Source organism: Perognathus longimembris, chromosome 14, assembly GCF_023159225.1.
Source record: "Perognathus longimembris pacificus isolate PPM17 chromosome 14, ASM2315922v1, whole genome shotgun sequence".
NCBI classification, from domain to species: Eukaryota; Metazoa; Chordata; class Mammalia; order Rodentia; family Heteromyidae; genus Perognathus; species Perognathus longimembris.
In genome coordinates this window covers 17,199,501-17,223,349 of record NC_063174.1, presented here as the reverse complement: position 1 = coordinate 17,223,349, position 23,849 = coordinate 17,199,501, and the positions used below count along the sequence as shown (strand labels likewise).

General features: G+C 36.6%; 1 protein-coding gene and 1 non-coding gene across 5 annotated transcripts; both read left to right on the top strand.

The window, feature by feature from the left end:
* Positions 1-185: 185 nt before the first annotated feature.
* Klhl28 (kelch like family member 28) lies at positions 186-20,053 on the top strand. Of its 4 annotated transcripts, none has more exons than XM_048361876.1 (6): positions 197-393; positions 2,867-2,922; positions 7,481-8,379; positions 10,619-11,062; positions 12,573-12,781; positions 19,748-20,053. In XM_048361876.1, the coding sequence occupies exons 2-6, from the start codon at positions 2,887-2,889 to the stop codon at positions 19,909-19,911; spliced, it is 1,752 nt and encodes a 583-aa protein (XP_048217833.1). In that variant the 5' UTR covers positions 197-393; positions 2,867-2,886; the 3' UTR covers positions 19,912-20,053. The 4 variants fall into 4 exon arrangements, with proteins under 4 accessions (XP_048217835.1, XP_048217833.1, XP_048217836.1 ...); XM_048361877.1 differs by having other exon boundaries at positions 214-313; XM_048361878.1 differs by lacking the exon at positions 2,867-2,922 and having other exon boundaries at positions 186-313.
* Positions 5,044-5,172, top strand: LOC125363702. Its single transcript, XR_007213295.1, has one exon. It is a non-coding gene; the product is annotated as a small nucleolar RNA SNORA48 (small nucleolar RNA).
* Positions 20,054-23,849: the final 3,796 nt, after the last annotated feature.

Below are 23,849 nucleotides of genomic sequence, written 5' to 3'. Positions count from 1 at the left end.
CTCCCGAGGTGAATGCTGGGTATCGTAGTCCAAGTTGGCCGTTAAGAACTGGCGGTGTCCTGGAAGAGGAAGTTAGAAGGTTGGAACGGGTTTAGACTGGAGAGGAGGCGGGGCTGGGAGAGGGGCAAGACACAAAGCGGAAGTGATGTTAAAGGCTCGGAGCGGAAGTACCCCGCCCCGCCCGTAAGAGTTGAGGTTTTGACCCGAGCAAGCGAGAATTCTGTTTGGGCTTCGGTTGTGCAAGGCTCCTCCTCCTCGTACTCCTCCTTCTCCTCCTCCTCCTGTCGCCGCAGGTGTTATTCCGGGGACTCAGGTATTTTCCTTTTGCTGTCCTCCAGCGGCGCAGGCTTTGGCAGAGTTTTGCCCCGATTGCCACAGGAGCTCCAGTGAGAGGTAAAGGAATCGACGGGAGCTAGCAGGGAGAGAGGCGACATCTTCCACGACCGGGCTCGTTACGCTAGTGGAACGCGCGTTACTTTCTACCACCGTAAAAGCGATCCTTTCCTCCTGCCCACCGCGGATCCATACCGGAGATCTGCACGGAGGCCGAACTCTCTCGCAGATCTGGTACTCCTCCCCGCCCCTTCCCCATTCCTGGTCTTTGGAGACAACCCCCTCTTTCCTGGCCCTTACTTGGTACTTTGCTTAACTCGCTGCTGTGGAGAATGATGGCTCTCTATCACTCACTTTAGCTTGCTCCCATCACTTTAAGCTATCTTTGAAACATACATAGTCTAGAGATCGAGCGTGGGTTTCCTTATAGCCTCATCGATAACGTCCTCCAAGTCTTCCCTTCTAATTCAGTGCCCCTGTGGAACTCTCCTGCCCCTCTACCGCCTCCCTCCACCACCCCAACCTCCCAACAGGATCCTCTAATGTCTCTGCAGCCTTTCTGTCTCCTGGAAACGGAGCTTGCAATGATGGTTTCTGTTGCGGTGCAAGTTCTTGGCAGCATGGTCTTAAGAGAATTCCACTCTGTGGATTTAGAGCTGATAGATATTTCTTAAAGAGAACTGAGAATTTGATGGACATTATATCCTTCTCAACAAAAGTTAAGTGGTCACACTCGAGGAGCCTGGGGTATCCTATGTGAGGCTGAATAGTTTTGTATTGTGAAAGCAATTTTGGTTGTTTGTTTTTGACCTCAAACTCTCCATACCGCCTCAGGTTCAAAGACCTTGAAGATATGTTTTTTAAGGGAATAATAATACTAATACTTTTGCATGACAAAGTGAGAAAAGTCTTGAGATATAATTCCAAGTCCCCAAATTTATGCACTTAAAATGCAAATTCCTTGCCCCACTTTGTACCAGGTGGGATGTCTATCAAACATTTTTTAAGCCTTGGAATAATTGAGTCACATATGCCAAACCACTTTATAAGAAATGTTCCTGGCTCATTCAAGTTGAAAATGTATTTCTGGATTTTATATGATAGCACACTTTGAATTTAGCAGGCTTGTCTTTTGAGAAAAAGCATTAATGTAAATGATACTGCATAAGCATGCATGTTTTAATTTAAATCCTAAGTGATTTCTTTGTTAGTCATTGTGGTGCATAAGTGAAATAGCCTAAATTGGGTTTAGTTAGACCAACAGCTAACGACCAACTAAAAACTAACCACTTCCTCTACACACTCTTTTCTGTTGTCAATGGGGAAAAGTGTTTCTGGTTCTTAACTTCCAACTAAGAACCTTAAATGTATACTTTGCTCATGTATGGCTAGCCTTCAAGAGCCCAGTTCAAATGAAAGGCAACAAGAAAATGATGTACATATTAGAATGTACACATTACAGGCTGGGAATATGGCCTAGTGGCAAGAGTGCTTGCTTCATAGAATGTACACATTAGAATGCCAATTTATGTTAAAATAGAAGATAACTTTTTTCAGTGACTAGAATTTTCAGATTGAAAATTCACTACTCTTTTCCATATCTGACTTAGTGACTAGAAGTTGTGTGGTAATCAAAGATATTGAAAGTCTGGAATTATAGTTTATCATCAATTAGGATAGAGATTTAAGAATTACTTAAAGAATACATTTGTGTGTGTGTGTGTGTGTGTTCGTGTGTGTGTTCAGATCTCAGTCAGAAATATAAACAAAAATCCAATTTTTATTGCCCATTTAGCACCAATCTATATTAGTTAACAAGATTTCACATCTGTTGCAACTAGTTTTTCAATGGGCGGGGATTAATTATGTAGCTTGAAGCTTTTACTGCATATAGTAATACCTTTGGGAACTTGCTTTCTGCTTTGTTATCTGAATTCATGATATAATGATGCATATTAATGGAAGCCTTCTAATTTATTTTTGTTTTGCCACATATGATGAAAATCAGCCTCTGAGAAAGAGACTCATAGATTCACTGATGAAATTATATACCATCATCAGCTGAATTCTACTTGTAAGGAAAATGGACTTAAGAGAGCAGTTAAAATATTTTCCTAATCCTCCTAATTTCATTTTTTACAGAAAAGTGTTCATTTGGATGTTTTTTCAGCAATCATCATTCTCTTCACCACTTATTTGCTGTGGTTGTGATCTCTATTTTTATGTCAGTACTTAATTGCCTCCCAACTGATTTCAACACCACTGCTTTGCAGGGTGCATGTCAATTAAGTACATAGATTCTAAACTCTCAGATAGACTTTTATTATCTTAGATTTAGAGCTTAAAGAGTATTAAGTCTTCACTTAACATCTTATTGTGGGTATTTATAAAAAGAATATATAGATAATAGAATACTGTTGCTTTGTTAAAAATTTTCAAATAGATACTGTTTCTTCAATATTGACTAGCTTAATTACCAAGATTAGGTAATTAAATGTAGTTTGAACATTTTGTTTTATAATACCAAAATTAGGAAGAAAAAATGGCCAGTACATGAGAAACCTGGATAGCAAATCTGATACTGTACAGGTAAACAGAGGGAATGATTATTCCATTGATCTTTATTTCACTTTAAAGCCCTGATGTAATTTGGTATCAGATCTGTGTCTTTATATGTGTGTATGTGCATGGATGTGTACCTTTGATCTACTTCCCTGAGCTCTGATCAGCTTGCTTGCTCATAGCTGACAAGCTGCCGCTTGTGCCATGCCTCTCCTCTCATGATTGACCTTCCTTAGGTTTCTACTTGTTACATTTTAGGTTTTTTTGTTTAGGTAAAATTTTTAATAAGGTAAAGAAATTATGAACTTATTTAATAAATAAGACACTATAATCAAGCATTAAAAATTTTTGGAAACAATACTGTGGTTTAAATTTTGATTTGAGTGACTAATTCTATTCCTTAAATTTCTTTATCTGTGACAATAGTATCTCATATTGTTGCTCTAAGAATGAAAGCAATTAATGCATGTAAAACTTAGAACAGAACCTGGCACAGGTTATGACAATTGGACAAAGTTTTACTCTGTATGGCCTATCTTAGAATAATATACTCTTTTCAGAAGTGGCAACAATTATACATTGATCCAGCTCAACACTTTTTGACATTATTTTTTTTTTAATTTTAATGTGCTTAATATATTGTTTTAACATTAAGGAAACATTATAGTCCCAGTAATTTGCCTTAATTTTGTGATCTTGTAAATTCATTCAATTCTCTTTGTGTTATATTCAAATTTAATGTCTTCTATTTTCCTTTAAAATAAACTTTACTGTGTAAAATTTCAGGAACATGTAAAAATAGAATAGCATGATCCTAATGTCTGTCATCATGCCTGAATACTTACCAACTCAGGACATCATCCATATAATGTCCACTCTCTCATCTCACATTTTTAAAAGCAAATCCATAGCATGTTCAAATCCTTATTTCAATACAGATATTTGAAAATTATTTGTAAAAGTTGTTTTTTTTTTCACAGTCCTGGGGCTTGGACTCAGGGCCTGGGTGCTGTTTCTGTGCTTTTTTTGCTCAAGGCTAACATTCTCTCACTTGTACCACAGTGCCATGTCTGGCTTTTTTTTTTTTTTCTTTTTTTGCCAGTCCTGCAGCTTGAACTCACGGCCTGAGCGCTGCCCCTGGCTTCTTTTTGCTCAAGGCTAGCACTCTACCACTTGAGCCACAGTGCTGAGGAATCAAACCCAGGGCTTCATGTATACGAGGCAAACACTCTACCATATTCCTAGTCCCATTTCTGGCTTTTTTTGAGTGATAATTGGAGATAAAAGTCTCATGGACTTTCCTGCCTGGGCTGGCTTTGAAATGCAATCCTCAGATCTCAGCCTCCTGAGTAGCTGGGAGTACAGGGGTGAGTCACTGGCAGGGTCTGGTTTTTGCTTTTTGGCAGGTTCTCACCCCATGTCCAGAGGGCCTTGAATTCACAATTCAACTTTTTGTCCTCTCACCTTGGCCTATCAAGTGCTTGGATTAGAGATGTCTACTACATATCCTGGCTTAAGATACAAGTCTTAAGAGCATGACTATCTACTATATTTAACAACAGAAACCAAGACATTTAGTTAATTTATTCAGTATGTAGTCAATACAAATTCCCATTTCTATCTGATATGTTCACATCTTGACTCCAGAGTTGATATCTTATTTAGTAGTTAGACCCAAATAAGAATAAGAGTTCAGCATAGTAAGGTGAATACTGTTAAAGCAAACAACTAAATAGAACTAGTAAATATTTATCAAGACCTTAATGATAAGCACAAATCTAAGCTTTTTTTTCCCTCAAAACCAACATTTATTGTTAAGGTTTCTCCCAGGCCTTTTTGCATGATAACCCTCAGATTTCCTTTGTTGCAGATTCAGTACTCTCAGTTCTGTTACCTATAAGACATGATTTCATTTTCTTCTGTTCAGTAGATATTAATTTATTTAGATAACTTATAAAAGTACATGATATCTAAAATCTGTATTCCAGATGTGGTCTGACATTTTCCAAAAAAAAGCAAAAATGTCACCTGTGTAATGTTCTAAGTAGTATATTTCTATAACTAAAGCTTAAACCCACTTAAGCTTAGTGTATTAAAGTAGTACTGAAATTAATATTTCTAAGCTTTTATTTAAAACATATTCTATGATGTCCTTGTTTGGACAAAGTGGCTTCAACTTTTATGGTGCTCATCTTAGCCAGGGGCAAAGCAATCCATGTTAATCCCAGCATGGCTTTTGATCTATGCCTCTGTCTGGCTCATGCCTTGGACACATATGAAAAAAGAAAACAGAAACATTTTCTAGTCATTTTTTTCTCTTCTGCACTTGTGTAGTTCTAGAATCTACCTTAGATTAAGAATCTACCTTAGATTCTTAAATTTCTTCTTAAATATCACATCTTAAGGATCCTTATTTGGTCATCCAGTGTTTGTCCTTTGGCTGAATAATATCTACAAAGCTGAGCAGCCTACCCTGAATACCTTCACCTTGGACTTTTATTACCGCCAGAGACATCCTGCCAGTCCTTGTTCTATTCAGTATTATATGCCAGGAATGGTTATTCAACTATTTGCTAAATTAGCTCTCTGAAATGTTGTATTCTTTAGTTTGTTTTCAAGAAAATCATTAAAGGCATTATAAAGCCCTTTACTGACATCTACTTTGACATCAAGTATACATTCCTGACACGTAATTCTAAAAAAAGAAAGATCAGTTTGTGAAATGTGTTACTAATGTTAGCTCATCTATGCTGTCAAAGAGATATCCAGATATTCTCTTAGGTAACCAAAAATCAAATCACTGGTAATTTTAGAATTCCATGTGAACATTGAATCTTCCCAGATTGTTTGTGGAGTTTAGTTTTATGTTTTGCAATAGTCTCTAGTCCTGTCCCACTGGCAATTACTCAGAGATCTCATTTGCAGGTTCTTTTTAGTATCTTGGACATTACTTAGTCTGTGAAAAATATGAGCTTTGAAAGTAGCTGTTTTGCTGGGTGCTGGTGGCTCATGCCTGCTACTGATTTCTGTAGGTTAATTTTGTATCCTGCTACTTTGATGAAGTAGTCAATTAGCTCTAGGAGTTTGGGGGTGGAGTTTTGGGGTCCTTTAGGTATAAGATCATGTCATCTGCAAATAGGGATAGTTTAATTCTTTCTTTCCCTATGTGGATCCTGTTAATGTCCTTTTCTTGCCTTAATGCTCTGATTAAGAATTCCAGAACTATATTAAAGGGGAGTGGAGAGAGTGGGCATCCTTGCCTTGTTCCTGATTTTCAGGGAAGTAGTTTTACTTTTTCCCCATTTAGTATGATGTTGGCTGTTGGTCTGTCCTATATTGCCTTTATTGTTTTAAGGAATGTCTCTTCTAGTCCTAGTTTCTCCAAAGCTTTTTTTTTTTTTTTTTGCCAGTCCTGGGGCTTGGATTCAGGGCCTGAGCACTGTCCTTGTCTTCTTTTTGCTCAAGGCTAGCACTCTGTCCACTGGAGCCACAGCCCCACTTCTGGCCATTTTCTATATATGTGGTACTAAGGAATCAAACCCAGGGCTTCACATATAAGAGGCAAGCACTCTTGCAAGTAGGCCATATTCCCATCCCTCTACAAAACTTTTAACATGAATATGTGATTTTAATTTGTTTTTGGATTCTGTTGGCTAATACTTTATTGAAGAGCTTTATATCTGTGTTCATCAGAGAGATTGGTCTGTAATTCTCCTTTTTGTTGGATCTTTACCTGGTTTGGGGATGAGTAAGATACTGGCATGATAGAATGAGTCTGGGATTGCTCCTTCTATTTCTATTTCATGGAAAATCTTGAGGAGTATTGGTATTCATCTTTAAATGTCTTATAGAATTCAGCTATGAATTCATCTAGGCCTGGGCTTTTCCCTGTTGGAAGACTTCTGATTACTTACTCTACCTTGTTGTATGTTATTGGTTTGTTTAGCTGGTAAGGTAGTTTGAATATTTCTAAAACTTTATGCATTTCTGCTAGGTTTTCCTTCATTAGTAAGTATAGGTTTTGAAAGTAGTGCTTTATAATCATTTGGATTTATTGCATATTTGTTCTAATATTTCAATTGATAACAATGATACTTTTATTAAGTTATTGAATTTTGGGGGAAGAGTATGAGTACACATGTAATTTCTTTCCAGTTGATATTACTAATATGATTGCTGAGAAAACAGTCAATTAGCTATTGTTGTTTCAAAACTAATTTTGCTTTAATAGATTTTCTCCCTACATTTGCATTTTGCTCCAGTGATAGCTTAGACTTGCCTTTCTTGAAGGAAAACAGAGATAGATTTGACAGTTTTAATCCAAAAGTCTAGTGTCCAGAGACCTTTATGCTTTAGAGTTTATTGTGTAAGATTTGAGGCCTCCATTTCCTAATATCTGTAACAATGGAGGTGAATTACACGATTATTAAATTCCCTTCAATTCTAGTGCCTTTTGCTCTAGCTTTTAGGAGTTAAAAACCAACACATAGAAAGCAAAGAATAAATCTGTTTTATACTAGTTGAAATAGAATCAGGTTGGCATGATTACTTTTAAATAACTCTCTGTACCTTTTGTTTTTTGTAGATGGACCACGCATCCCCAACCTACATGCTTGCTAACTTAACCCATTTGCATTCTGAACAACTTCTGCAAGGATTAAACCTTCTTCGTCAGCATCACGAACTGTGTGACATCATTCTTCGTGTAGGGGATGTTAAAATTCATGCACACAAAGTGGTACTTGCCAGCATCAGCCCATATTTCAAAGCTATGTTCACTGGAAACCTTTCTGAAAAGGAGAACAGTGAGGTTGAGTTTCAATGCATTGATGAAACTGCTCTTCAGGCCATTGTGGAATATGCCTATACAGGGACTGTTTTCATTTCTCAGGACACAGTTGAAACTCTCCTTCCAGCAGCAAACCTACTTCAGATAAAGCTGGTCCTGAAGGAGTGTTGTGCATTTCTTGAAAGCCAACTTGATCCTGGTAATTGTATTGGAATTTCTCGTTTTGCAGAGACGTATGGCTGTCATGACCTTTATTTGGCAGCCACTAAATACATATGCCAGAATTTTGAAGCTGTTTGCCAGACAGAAGAGTTTTTTGAGCTTACACATGCTGATTTGGATGAAATTGTCTCCAATGACTGTTTGAATGTAGCTACTGAAGAGACTGTTTTTTATGCATTAGAGTCTTGGATCAAATATGATGTACAAGAACGCCAGAAGTACTTAGCACAGCTACTGAACAGTGTACGATTACCATTATTGAGTGTTAAGTTTCTCACTAGGCTGTATGAAGCAAATCATCTTATTCGGGATGATCGCGCTTGTAAACATCTTTTGAATGAAGCTCTAAAGTACCACTTCATGCCTGAGCATAGACTTTCTCATCAGACAGTCTTGATGACACGGCCTCGCTGTGCTCCCAAAGTACTTTGTGCAGTAGGAGGGAAATCTGGGCTTTTTGCCTGTTTGGATAGGTAAATGGCTTTCTTAGAGGAGTGGTACTATTAGATTTTATGTTTTTAAATGTGGTTATTTTCAGTATTTTTTTAAAAATTGATTTTCCTTTATTATTTGCTTCTTTTTCTTATTTTTTCTTAAAATACTTGCATTATTGTTTTAATCACATTGTTATCCATTTTCTGCAAAACTCCATTAACACTTATACCCGCCAGAGCATTCTCATTTATCTGTCCTGGCTACTCAGTAACTTTTTTTTTCTGAAACCAATTACATCTTTATTGGAACAAACCAGAAAACATAAAAAGAGATCTAGGAACCCGTAATGAGAGTAGACTGAGGATAGGAATGGGTTTTAATAAAAACAATTAATCAGAAGAATCATCAAAGTAATAAAGAACAGGATACTACTGTAAATGGTGGACTTTATGTGCAATTCATTTTCTTCTATGTGTTTTCTTTAAGAAATGGCATAGATGTCTTTCTCCCCCATAAGAAGACATAGGAAAGAAAAGGTTTAATTAATGAATTAATTTCAAGACGGAATCAGCAAGAACAATTTTAGTGATAAGAAAACCCTGAGCATGTCATGCAAACAAAGGAATTTAAATCTGTCAACAAAAGAAAAAATATAACCAACAGTGTAAAATACATAGGAAGGTAGATCCTTTGTTTTTAGTAGACCATTCTTTACTTAAATATTTAACAAGCACTTTAATCCCAATGTCTAAACTAAACACATTGTTTTCTCCCATAAAGTGGCTCTTCACCTTGTATTCTCTTAGTATATAGCCATCCATTACTTAAGGAAGAAATATCATTCATCTTTGAAAGATTTCTGTTTTCCTCTCACATTCCTCTTCTGTATTTATCTAAGCACCAAATCCTTTCAGTGCACTCTCTTAAAGCCTTTTTAATGTAATGAGCCATTTCCATATTTATTACTTGTACTCTAATTAGGAACCCCATAGTCTCTTACCTGTACTTCTAAAATAACCTCACATCACTTGGGTGCTTATCTTGATTTTTCAGTCTTCTATAAGGAGAAATCAATTTGCATATGTTCTAATATATAAATCTGGTCATTTTATGCCCTTTTTGAGATGGTTTTTTTAATATATGTAATTTTCTTATTGTGGTATGCAATAACTTCTTTGATTTGGCTCATGTTGAGCAGTGGTTGCTTGATTTGTTATCTCAGAGATATAAAGATGAAAACACAGCTTTTCTACTTTGGTGAAATCCCCTGACTGTATACTGGTAGTTCATGCCTGTAATATTAGCTATTCAAGAGGCAGAGATCTGAGGATCGTGGTTGTAAGTCAGCTATGGCAGACAAATTTGAGAGACTGTTATCTCCACTTAATTGGCAAAACACTGGAAGTGGAGTTGTGGCTTAACTGATAGAGCACCAGTCTTGAATGAAAAAGCGAAGGAAGAGCTCAGGACGCTGAGTTCAAGGCCCAGTACCAGCACAAAAACAAAAGAAAAGGGAGAAATGAGAGTACCCTTACACACATATAATTGCTTTATGTGTTTTTCTATCTGACACAATACAGTTATGAACATCTTTTTTTTTTTTTTTTTGGCCAGTCCTGGGCCTTGGACTCAGGGCCTGAGCACTGTCCCTGGCTTCCTTTTTGCTCAAGGCTAGCACTCTGCCACTTGAGCCACAGCGCCACTTCTGGCCATTTTCTGTATATGTGGTGCTGGGGAATCGAACCCAGGGCCTCATGTATACGAGGCAAGCGCTCTTGCCACTAGGCCATATCCCCAGCCCCAAGTTATGAACATCTTTGTACATTCACATATATATATATGTATTTCTTGAGTATCAAAGAGTGGAATTGTCCGGCATAGGACAGATACACCATGCCTATTTAACTATTCCTTTTATTGTACTTTTGTGTTATACTGTAATTAACATATCTGTATATGTTTCCTGATACAAAATTTAGTAGATGTTTGATAGATTAGGAATACAGGAATGAAGGTATGTATGTGTCTTTGACTTTTCAAGGTAATGTATAATTGTTTGCTAGAATAATTTGTACTAGCTGACAGTCGGAGCATCCATTCCTAGCTCCACATTGTTGCCAGCAGTTATTATTATCTAACTTTAAACTTGTGCCAATCTAGATGGTGTGTCATAGTGAGCTTCATTTTGCATGCCCCTTATTACTATTGAGAGTCAACATTTTTTTTTTTTTAGCTATTTCGGCTTTGTAATTTTATTTTTTTCTGCTTATTCTTTAGTGTGGAGATGTATTTTCCTCAAAATGACTCTTGGATTGGTTTGGCACCCCTAAACATTCCTCGCTATGAGTTTGGAATATGTGTTTTAGACCAAAAGGTGTATGTTATAGGTGGTATTGAAACAAATGCGCGTTCTGGCGTCACTATCAGAAAACACGAAAATTCTGTAGAATGTTGGAATCCTGATACAAACACCTGGACTTCACTAGAGAGGATGAATGAGAGCCGAAGTACTCTTGGAGTAGTAGTTCTTGCAGGAGAACTTTATGCTCTGGGTGGATATGACGGACAGTCTTATTTACAATCCGTAGAAAAATATATTCCCAAATTAAGAAAATGGCAACCTGTGGCACCGATGACAACAACAAGAAGTTGTTTTGCGGCGGCTGTACTGGATGGAATGATCTATGCCATTGGTGGGTATGGTCCCGCTCACATGAACAGGTATTTAATCACATTGTGTTTGTAGATTTTTTAAAGGCATGGTTGACAAGATTTCTTAACAATTTGTGTGTATGAATGAACTTCCTTTTTAATATTTTCAGGTAAGATTGATAGGCAGTCAGGTACTGGTGGCTCACACCTATAATCCTAGGTACTCAGTAGGCTGAGATCTAAGGATCATGATTCATAGCCAGCCTGGGTAGAAAAAAAGATTGACAGGCATTTGAGAATTTAAACTGCTCCGTAAGTACAATTGTGTATACAGAATGTCCTTGTATGTGTAGGATCCAAATCACTCCTGTTAAAATTTCACATCCATTCAATAAACGTAAAACTATATTTTAAAACTCAGATACCTAAAATTTAAGGATTAGATAATGTTGCATTTTATGTTTGTTTATATGGTTTTGTATTGCATTGCTTGGTAAAGTAGTAAAAACTTAATTCCTGCATTGCTGCATATATAATGAATCATAAGTTTAAATTGTTATTTAAATCCTTTCTAGATTCTGATTCTATGAACATATATAAATTGCCATATATCTAGATGGTCCCAAAAATCAGAAATAAAGATCCCTGTACTCTATAGTATATCCTCTGAATAAACAGTACATGTGAAGCTGGGCACTGGTGGCTCATGCCTGTAAGCCTGACTATCCAAGAGGGTGAGATCTGAGGATCACAATTTAAAGCCAGACTGGGCAGGAAAGTCTGTGAGACTCTGATATCCATATAACGACCAAAAAGCCAGCAGAGGAGCAGAGGAGACTCAAATCTAGAGTCTCTAGTCTTGAGTGGAAAAAGCTAAGAGACAGCACCCAGACTCTGAGTTGCAACCCCAGGACTGTCATCAGAAAAAAATGTATATATGAGAAAATAAAGCTTTAAAGTTATTGCTTTGTGGATAATTAATCATAATCTCGAATCCTTATTGAAAAGTGATAATCTGAAGATTTGGTTTTTTGCCAGTCCTGGGGCTTGAATTCAGGGCCTGAGCACTGTCCCTGAGCTTCTTTTGCTCAGGGCTAGCACTCTACCACTTGAGCCACTGTGCCATTTCTGGCCAGGGCTTCGTGCATGCTAGGCAAGCACTCTACCACTAAGTCACATTCCCAGCCCATTCTGAAGATTTTTATTGCTAACAGTAATTGTCATTGGAGAGGTAGGTATTTTACTGATTGTGAGTATTTTAGCAGTAGACTGTTATGGTTGTATATAAATACTGTGCTAAGTCATATAAAGGGTGTGTGCATCCATGGGGGATCCTGAAACCAGCACCCTCCCCCACTTGGATACCTATAATGACTACATAAAAGAATAGCATACTGCTATTATTGTACCCTATCCACAAGGTAAACTCTTATCCCAGCAATGTCATCCACAAAATCTAGAATATTTGGAAGAACTTACTTGTGTTTTATATTTGTTTATTTGAACTTTTCAACTGGCGGGTTTGAGTTTTGCTTTGGAAGGGATCTCAAACTAATTCTTTTCTCATGAATATTTGCAGTGTGGAGCGTTATGATCCAAGTAAGGATTCTTGGGAGATGGTTGCATCCATGGCAGATAAAAGGATTCACTTTGGCGTGGGAGTCATGCTAGGCTTTATTTTTGTGGTGGGTGGACATAATGGTGTCTCACATTTGTCAAGCATTGAAAGATATGACCCTCATCAAAATCAGTGGACTGTGTGTAGAAGAATGAAAGAACCCAGAACAGGTAATATTCATTAATTTGTTCATTTATTTGTTTTGTAGTGCCATGAATTGAACCCAGATCCTTGTAATTGTATAGGCAATACACATTGAACTACATTCCCAGCCCATAGTAATTTATCAATTTCTAAATGAATAGGGCAGTATTTGCTATAGTGCTACTTTTAGAATAGCACTATCCCTAAATGCAGCAGTGAAGATATTATTTGTTAAACTTTTTTACTGTAAACTTGAAAGACAACTAGGTAGAAAAAATGAGTTGTTTCTTTAATGTGCCACTGTTTATACTGATTTTTTTCAAATTTATGAAATGCATTTTTTTTTTTTTTTTGGCCAGTCCTGGGCCGTGAACTCAGGGCCTGAGCACTGTCCCTGGCTTCTTCCCGCTCAAGGCTAGCACTCTGCCACTTGAGCCACAGCACCACTTCTGGCCATTTTCTGTATATGTGGTGATGAGGAATCGAACCCAGGGCCTCATGTATACGAGGCAAGCACTCTTGCCACTAGGACATATTCCCAGCGCCATATGAAATACATTTTGAGAAATGTTAATAAAGGATTTTAGTAGAAGCTTTTTTGTTCATATAACACTTCATCATTTTGTTTTATATTAACATTTAATAATTGTACTGAATGAGTTTCGTGATATTTATATACACAGAGAGTATATTTTTATTATAGTCACCCATTTTTATCCTCTTTTGTCCTCCTTCCCCCTCTCACAGATCGTCTTCCTACTCTTTTTACTTTCTTGTCTAGGTTCTATATCATATGTGGAACTCTCTCATGAGAGAGTATGCAGTATTTGTCTTTCTCATTCTGGATTATTTTGTACTTGGTCTCCAGATTCACTGATTTTCTTGAAAATGACAAACTCATTCTTCTTATTGGCTGAACTTTATATAGTATGTGTGTGTGTGTGTGTGTGTGTGTGTGTGTGTAGACAGACAGACCCATATACATGTATGTGTGTATACATAGGCATCTTTATCATCCACTGATGAGGACCTAGGGTGATACCATACTTGGCTGTTGTGAACACTGCCACAATACACATGAGTGTTTGGGTACATTGATTTCTTTGGGCATATACACAGGAGTGGCATATGAGTTCATAATGGCTGCCCTATTTTCAGGAATTTTAGTATTGATTTCCATGGTGGCCACATTAATTTACATCCAAACCAGAGAGTATAAGTATTTCGTTTCCCCTGCATTCTGGTCAGCATTTGCCGTTTTTGTTTTCTTTTTTTGGCCAGTCCTGGGGCTTGGACTCAGGGCCTGTGCACTGTCCCTGGCTTCTTTTTTTGCTCAAGGCTAGCACTCTGCCACTTGAGCCACAGTGCCACTTCTGGTTGTTTTCTGTATATGTGGTGCTGGGGAATGGAACCCAGGGCTTCATATACATGAGGCAAGCACTCTTGCCACTAGGCCATATCCCCAGCCTGTTTTTGTTTTCTTAATGATAACTATTCTGATGACTGGCATGAAATCTCCAATTTTCAAATTTTTGGAGGAGTTTTCAAATTATTGCCTTTGGATCCTCTGAGACTCTTAGTGTATATGCTGTAATATCCCCTTTTTAAAATAATTTTATATTTCCCTTCAGTTTAGCTAAGGGTTTGCCAATCTTGTTTACTTTTTCAAAGAACCAACTCATTGAAAAATAACTTGTAGGGGCTGGGAATATGGCCTAGTGGCAAGAGCGCTTGCCTCGTATACATGAAGCCCTGGGTTCGATTCCCCAGCCCCACATATACAGAAAATGGCCAGAAGTGGCACTGTGGCTCAAGTGGCAGAGTGCTAGCCTTGAGCAAAAAAGAAGCCAGGGATAGTGCTCAGGCCCTGAGTTCACGGCCTAGGACTGGCCAAAAAAAAAAGAAAAGAAAAGAAAAATAACTTGTATTGTTCTTTAGTCTCCATTTTATAATTTCTCCCTGACCTTTGTTGTTTCTTTATATTTACTAACTTGGACATTTATTTATTCTTTTTTCTAAGATCTGAGGTGCATTATTTAGGGCTTTGTTTGTTTTATATCTCTCTAGCTTTTTAATATAGGTGCTTATAGCCATAAACTTCCCTTTTAGAACTACCTTTACTATATCACAAATGTTTTGATTAAATTGTGGTTTCATTTTTGGAATTTTTAAATTTCTTCAATATCCCACTGGCCAAACAAAAAGTCTATTTATTACTCAAGCTCTGTACAGTTGTACAGTTTGTATAGTTTGCCTTGCTATTAATTTCTATTTATTTATTTATTTATTTATTTTTTTGGCCAGTCCTGGGCCTTGGACTCAGGGCCTGAGCACTGTCCCTGGCTTCCTTTTTGCTCAAGGCTAGCACTCTGCCACTTGAGCCACAGCGCCACTTCTGGCCGTTTTCTGTATATGTGGTGCTGGGGAATCGAACCCAGGGCCTCATGTATACGAGGCAAGCTCTCTCACCACTAGGCCATATCCCCAGCCCTAAAATATAATTTTTTTTTTTTTTTTTTTTGGCCAGTCCTGGGCCTTGGACTCAGGGCCTGAGCACTGTCCCTGGCTTCTTCCCGCTCAAGGCTAGCACTCTGCCACTTGAGCCACAGCGCCGCTTCTGGCCGTTTTCTGTATATGTGGTGCTGGGGAATCGAACCTAGGGCCTCGTGTATCCGAGGCAGGCACTCTTGCCACTAGGCTATATCCCCAGCCCTTTTGCTATTAATTTCTAATTTCATTGCTTTATGGTCTGTTAAGATAGGATAAATTATTTCCATTGCTTTGTATTTGCTAAGATTTGCTTTATGACCTAGTATGTGATCTAATTTGGAAAGATCTATGGGTTGCTGGAAACAATGTTTATTTCTTATATGTTGGATAGAATATTCTTTAGATATTTGTTAAGTCCATAGTTTCTTTAGTATTTTTTGTCTGATAATTTCTCTATTGAAGAAAGTGGGATACTGAAGTTACTCACTAGTTTATCTAGGCCTGTATATTTCTTTATGTCCAATATTGTTTGTATTTTTGAAATTGGGTAAACCAATATTCAGTACACTTATTTACACTAATTATATATATTTTTTCCCAGTCCTAGGGCTTGAACTCAGGACTTACGCACGGTCCCTGAGCTTCTTTGTGCTCAAAACTAGCGCTCTACAAGTTGAGCCACAATGCCACTTCCACTTTTTCTGAGTAGTTTATTGGAAATAAGTGTCTCATGAGCTTTTCTGCCTGGGCTAGCTTTGAAATGCAATCCTCAGATGTCAGCTTCCTGAGTAGCTAGGATTATAGGTGCCCAATTTAATTAATCTTTTTAATAGATTATTCTCATACTAATATATAATGATACTCTATCTCTTTTGACTAACTTTGGCTTGGATAAGAGTATAGCTATGAGTCAGGTGGCTCACTCCTGTAATTCTCACTATTCAGGAAGCTTAGATCTAAGGATTGCAGATCAAAGCCAGCCCAGGCAGAAAAGTCCATTAGGGACCCTTATCTCCCATTAACCAGCAAGAAACTGCAAGTAGCAGTGTGGCTCAAGTGGTAGAACTACCAGTCTTGAATAGAAAAAGCCAAGTGAGATCTTGAGGCCCTGAGTTCAAGCCCTAATACTCTAAAAAGCAAACACAAAAAACAGTATAGCTATGAAATATATAGAAAAGTCTAAAAGAATTATGGCCTAAGCTTGCAGATGGCAAGATAAGGTGATAAAACTTGCCTGACAAGGATATGGGAGCAAAAATCTACAAAACAGCAACAACAACAAAAAGAAGTAAAAAAGGGCAAAAGAATGAGAAAATAGGATGGTACAGTAAATATTTTTTTTTCCTTTTCTGTTGGTCCTAGGGCTTGAACTCAGTGCTGAGGCACTGTCCCTGAGCCTCTTTGTGCTCAAGGCTCCACTCTACCACTTGAGCCACTTTCCACCTTTTTCTGAGTCATTTATTAGGGATAAGAGTTTCATGGCCTTTCCTGCCTGGGCTAGCTTTTAACAGTGATCCTCAGATCTCAGCCTCCAGGAGGGTACAGATTTCATGCCTGAGCCAAGAGCACCCAGCTGAGGGACAGTAAATCCTTAGTGTCCCAACCTTTGACAAAACAGAAAGGAGAGCCACCAATCAGAAAGCCATCCAGTCCTCATTATTTAACCCAAGGCCATCTCTGCCTTGAGCTGAATTGCTAACTTGTCCATGGCATGTCTATGCCACGTGCGCTCTTTCCCTGCCATATTTCTTTTTTTTTTTTGTATAAGAACACCAAACATACTTTATTAGCACAAAGAAGCAGCCATAACAAGGCACAGCAAGCAGAAACATACATTAGCAGTCAAAGGATTAGTCTTGCATACAAATATAGCTTTTCCTTTTTGTAGCCTTGGCAATAGCCATAGGGATATAAAATAACCTTCTGTAGCAGCTGGTATGGAAACTAAGAAGCACTCACCAGCAGCACAGAACACGTTAACAACAAGACAAGAATGGATTTGGCTACTGTAGTGCAAAGTGTCTAGGACAGAACTGAAGAGTCAGTTCAATACTAAGAAGCAAACACTAGAACTTGGTAATACTTCCCAAAGCACTCACTCAAACTGTATTATATACTATTCTAAATGACAAAAAGGTGCTAAGTAAAGTTATTTACAAATACAATGGTTGTATAGTACCTTTAAATCTGCAACTTAGGTTTCAGATTTTCCATTAAGAATGAACTGCACTGAAGTTCTATAAATTATACTTAAGCAATTCAGCTATGAGAGCTTACAACGAAGAGATAAATATTGCCATCCAAATCATTAATTATAGTTTAATATATCTCAACAGCAACAACCATTGTAGTTACTATTGTCTGACTTTGTATGGGCCCTGCCATATTTCTTTTCTAATAAATTGTTCTTTCACTATGTTCCATCTTGCTCCTCTTGTTTTATTCTTTATTAGCGTGCTGGTACAGGGGAATTTTATTGTGACGTTTCCACACATGTCAACTATAAACCCCAACCAACCTTCCCACCTGTCATGGTTCCCCATTCTCCTCCTTCCTTAAAATAATTTTAATATGTATGTTTCAGGGCTGGGGATATGGCCTAGTGGCAAGAGTGCTTGCCTTGTATACATGAAGCCCTGGGCTCAATTCCCCAGCACCACATATATAGAAAATGGCCAGAAGGGGCGCTGTGGCTCAGTGGCAGAGTGCTAACCTTGAGCAAAAAGAAGCCAGGGACAGTGCTCAGGCCCTGAGTCCAAGGCCCAGGACTGGCCAAAAAAAAACAAAAAACAAAACAAAACAAAAATGTATGTTTCATTGTTTTCTTTTCATACATGCAAATACAGTTTATACTTATCTTGGAAAATCTTCATTGATTTCAAATTTAACTTCGATGGATATATAATCTTGATTGGTATTATTTTCTCTCAGTGCTTATGTAATTCTGAGATGTGATTGCCTTTGGAAATAAGCTCCTGAAAGCATTCCTTTTCTTTCTTGCTAGCAGGCTCCTGCTCGCAGGCAGGGGGAGTTACCTATGCTTTCCTTATCCTTTGTTTAGCTCTCTTGAGAGTCTGTTGTTTCTTCTATAAACCTAAAATTCAGTATTTTTGCATCTTACCCTGGCCCCCCATCTGCTCTAGCAGGTCTGTACCAGGTGTTTTGTTTTAGATTTTGAGAAATGCATGAATGTGCTTATGTGCTAATATCTCTAACTTGCCATCTTCCCTCCTGGTATTTTATTTTCACTCTCTGTCTCCACTCTCTACCCCTTCTGTTGTTTTGTTGTATATATTAATTTCACTGTTAGAGATAGTTTAATTTTAAAAAAGGTTTGGATGACAGGGTGCTTCATAGAGGAAAAAACAAATACATCCTACTGCAGGTAAAAAGAAAATGTTTTTTATTTGTCTCATTATTAAATCACCTTTGGAGGTGCTTTAGAATTGTTTCTCTTATTTATGATTAAATAAAGCATAAACACTCAAGGAGGGGCTGGGAATGTGGTTTCATGGTAGAGTGCTTGCCTAGCATGCATGAGACCCTGGGTTCAATTCCTCAGTATTGCATAAACAATAATAATAATAGTAATGAAATTTTAAAAAATATTCAAGGAAAATTAAATGTTCAGAATGGAATGAACAGTTTAAGCATTCACTATAATTGTTTATTTTGTATCATCAATGAATTTTTAAATGAGGTAGATTATTTTTAGAACTGTTGTGATAATGTACAAGGAGGATTTTTAAAGCATAAAGTACAAGATATTTGAAAACTTGACATAATGAATGATTTCTATAAAATATGTATAAATACATTAGAAAGCATTCAGAAAGAAAAACAAAGTAGAGGAGAACCAAAGAATTCAATGGCCAGAGATTCAGGACAAACCTGAGAGGGACACCCTCCATCCCAGTAGAGGCTGAAGGGTTTTAAGGGATGGGATATGAGGATTGAGACTGGGCACAGGGCAGGAGGTTGATGTTTGTGATTTGGCCAGTGACCCAGATTAAGAGAGATTTAGTTGAGCAAGACCTAATAGCCAGATGCTGTTCTCTTTCAAGAAATGGCATTAGACCATTCCTGATTGCATCAAATATAGTACATTCTTAATAGTACTTTAAGATTGTATAAAGATCTGACCATCACACAACATACACACACACACACACACACACACACACACACAGAAATGTCACTGCCCCCTGTAAATATGTACAATTACTATATCTTCAAATATATTCCTTAATAATATTTTCCAACATTGAGGGAGAGGGAGAGTAGGATTGGAGAGCAGAGGTGAGGGAAGAATTTGACCTTTATGTTTGTCTGAAAGGTATAATTTTTCAGTACTTACTGCTATCTTGCTATTATTAATGATATAATATTGTCACTTACTGCTATTATAATAGGTTGATGAAAATATTGAAGTGTAAATTCACTTGTTCCTCCTCAGAAAAAGTCTGCTTCATGCCCTTTTCTTTTTTTACTTGCCTTTCCAGGAGTTGGAGCAGCTGTAATCGATAACTACCTTTATGTGGTTGGTGGTCATTCGGGGTCTTCCTATCTGAACACAGTGCAGAAATATGATCCTATCTCAGATACATGGCTGGATTCAGCTGGCATGATATACTGTCGTTGCAATTTTGGACTAACTGCACTTTGACAATTGTGAACTCTTGCGAACAGCATGAAAAATGCCAAGTTTTCTGAAACCTAAAAGCTACAGTGCTTTTTTTTTTTTTTTTTTCCAGTCCTGGGGCTTGAACTCAGGGCCTGGGCATTGCCCCTGAGCTTTTTTGATCAAGGCTAGCACTCTACCACTTGAGCCACAACTCCACTTCCAGCTTTTTGGTGGTTAATTGGAGATGTAAGCCTCATGGATTATCCTGCCCAGGCTGGCTTCAAATTGTGATCTTCAGATCTCAAGCCTCCTGTGTAGTTAGGACTGTAGGCATGAGCCACTGGCGCCAAGCCACATTGCTTTCTTTTAACTTGAAATGGCTTGAAGACTCAGACTTTTGAGTTGTTGGTACTTTTGAATTGGCAAATAATTTTGGTTTCCTGTTGCTTCTACAATAGTCAGTGAACAAGGAGACTTTGCCAATTGAATTGTGCACTTTCTTCCTAAGACTGGGATGTACTAATTTTATGTTCCTATGTGTATATGTAGAGAAACCTTGCTGCTTTTATTATTGGTGTTGTTGTTGTTGTAGTCTTCCTTTCTTCATACATATTATGATTAAGTTGGATGAAAGAGGTTAGATTGTAGAGTGTATGGAACAACTGGACAGAATGTTTATACTGCTTGTAGGATCCAAATTTCTTATGCTTCACATATTTTATACAAAGGGCTGCTTTTTACTTTCAGTACTTTTAAGGATTGTAAATAACATGCCATGGCAAGTCATCTGGATATTCTTTCGGGTAACAGTTTTAGAGCTAGTCATGTCATAAGTCTGCAAGAAAGTTCCTTTATTACCTTATTTGGGGTCCTATCCTAATAAGTTACATAGTCACTGTTGACATTTTTACACATGTGTGAGTTAATGCTGGATGAATTTGGTTACTCTTCTATGCTGTTATAAGCATGGATAGAGCTGATATGTTTCCATTTTTCTTTAGTAACTCAACAGGCTTCCTTCTGGTGTAGCTGCAAACATTTTAAGTGTTTAGTTACCCCTCAATGCACTCTTGGTTTTTTTTTCCATATACCTGTAATAATTTTGTTTTTTTTTAAAGGATTTTTATTTGCTTTTATGATGTATTCAGATATAAAAATGGTGCTAACTGTAAGATCTGTAACAAAGCTATAACATGTTCTTTTTGGGTTCCTTAGTATGAAATATGCATGCCATGTTTTGATTGTCTTTGTCTTTTCTTTTTATTGGCTTGATTGACTTGTGTTGATTAAAAACGTTAGCGATTATATTAGTGTTAAATCCAAAAATCATCTAAGTAGATTATGTTGTGCTTTTCTTGGTTTTGAAATAGTGATTAAGGGAAGACACATTTTGTTTTCATCTTTTTTCTTCACGTGCTAAAAATTTCATATCCTTAATATATGCATTAAATATAAAGGACTAGGTAGTTATTCATTAGTTTGCTCATTTCTTAGATAACTGAATTTTTTAAAGTTATTAAGGAAAACTGGAACTTGATGTTTACTTCAGTAATAGTTCTAAATTTGGTTCTGCTTTGACTAAAGAAATGTTTGCAGTAGCCAAGCGCAGCTTTTTTTTTTTTTTTAAAGAATTAGTTAGCTTATTTTAGCATGTTTTAGTAAATGTCTGTCAACCTTAAACTCATTAAAACTTACATTTTATTGTGATGATGGTACTTGTGTGTTTTGGTACTATAGTCATTTTATTTTCATCTCCTTGATTTTCTTTTTTAACCATTCATTATGTTTTTATAAGTCTCTGTAGGCCAGTGCATTTCTTTTTCCTAAGAAAGAACTTCATACTGCATTTTTAAGTGCCATAATATCCTAAACTATTATTAAGAAGCCATTTGTAATTACAAAAGTTCAATTGTTAGCATACTTATTGTTTCTTAAAAACTATAACCAAGCAATTTACAGCTAGCTCTCCTTGTTCTTCCATATACTACTAGTTGTAGACTTGAGAACATACTACAAAATGATGTAGTTACCTTTAATCATGAAAGTAGTATCATGCTTTATGAATATTTATGCAGATTATAAGGTGATTTTAGTCACTTTTAGAACAGGAGCTACTAATAAAATCAGCTGAGTATTTTCTATGTTGCTCGTCTGAATAACAATGATATATAGCAATAACTTTTACATTGATCTGAATAAATTTGTTGAATAGAAACAAGGTGCACTATTGTGGATAGCCTAAACTTTGTTTAAAGCAAAGCAATTTCAAATAGGTTCCATCACTTAGTTTTAATTCCCCAACTCAGTTGCCTTTATTTATTTCTGTCATTAATATTATTAAACACATCCATTTTTACTAGTTTTAATATTCTCTTTCCATAAGATAAAGAGATATGAAAGACCATAGATCATTATACCAATGAAAGGCCATAGAATATCTATACCAATCATTTCATGTTAGTGTTTTACCCATGTGTACACTATCAAAGTAGTTCATAATATATAATCATTTGCAAATGATATCAAAAGTACATCCTGATCATTATTTTTGAAAATTCTAAATTTCATCCTGGTGAAGATTAAATGTGAGAATCTGGGGCCTATAGGAGGAGTCATGTAGCAAAGAACAAATTGTGAACACCTATTTGTAAAGTGAAGAAAAAAAATGTCCTTCAAAAATTAGAGATATATTGGGATTTCTGTTGTACCTGAGATCTGGGAAATTTATAATACAGCTTTCTCTTAAAAAATCTGTGAAGTTTTATTATGAATAATCTGTAAACTGTGAATCTAAAGCCACATATTTCTTTTGTTAAAAAGGACCAAATACTTGATCATAAATCCCTAGATTTAATGGTATTAGAGATAACTATACACGTTCAGACAAGCTCGGGAAAGCTATTTAAGACTATACAGAAATAATTTGGGAAGGAATGGAAGAGGAAAATAGAAATAAATCAATGATAAATAACGACTTAATTTGAAAGGAATATTTGGCTATTTAATAATTGTTGGGTGTAGTAATAAAACTTAACAGATTTGTTAAATTTTACCTAAAGGGCATTTATAAGTTATATTTGTTATTGCTAATCTTGTTTAAATATGAACGAATATTAAATTATAGGAAGTATATCAATTGATAGAAAAATGCCATTAGGTTCTGATACTTTACACATATGGAGAGATTACTAGATACATGAAATGCTCCAGGGCTTGTTGCATAGTATCTAATCTGCTGAAATAGAAGTAATATGTTCTTTTCACGTAAAGAAACAAAATATAGTGGAGTAATCCTATTCCCCAATAACTTTTATGGTAAAGTGTGACTCCCTTTTCTTCCAACATCATAAGAAGTAATTAGACACCTAGTTTATATGTAAGCAGTTCTTTAGTATACAATTAAGTTTTAATGGCATGAATATGAATCATGAAAATCCTGATATTTATAGGACTTTACATTTCCTGGAATTGGATAATGTACTTTCTAGAAGAGCAACAAAACTATAGGAAAGAAAACAACACATAGGATATTCAGGCTCTGGCTAATATTGAGGAAAATATATGTATATATCATATTGTGTTTATTATCAGTTTTGGTATTGGATTCCTGGTATTGTCACCTAAGTGCTCATTTTCAGGAAAATCAGATTCTTCAATAAACTTACTGCTTAAAGTTCAATAAACTTGTGATAACCTCTATAACCTCTGTAGTCAGGAATTTAAATTATAAGATGTCATATGTCAAGTAAACATCCAGTTCTACTTCTGAACCTTTTTACTCCTTTGTAAATAGCATTTTAATTAGGTGTAATTTAATTAGACAATGATTCTGTGGCTGGATATGCATTGGATTTTCATGTAAGCTCTGTTGATTCAGTGTTGAGATACATTTGAAAAGACTGAGGAATACAAAAAATATTATATAGGTTTACAAACGTAGTGTATGTGGAGTCAAAAATCTAGTTTACATCTGTGTGGAG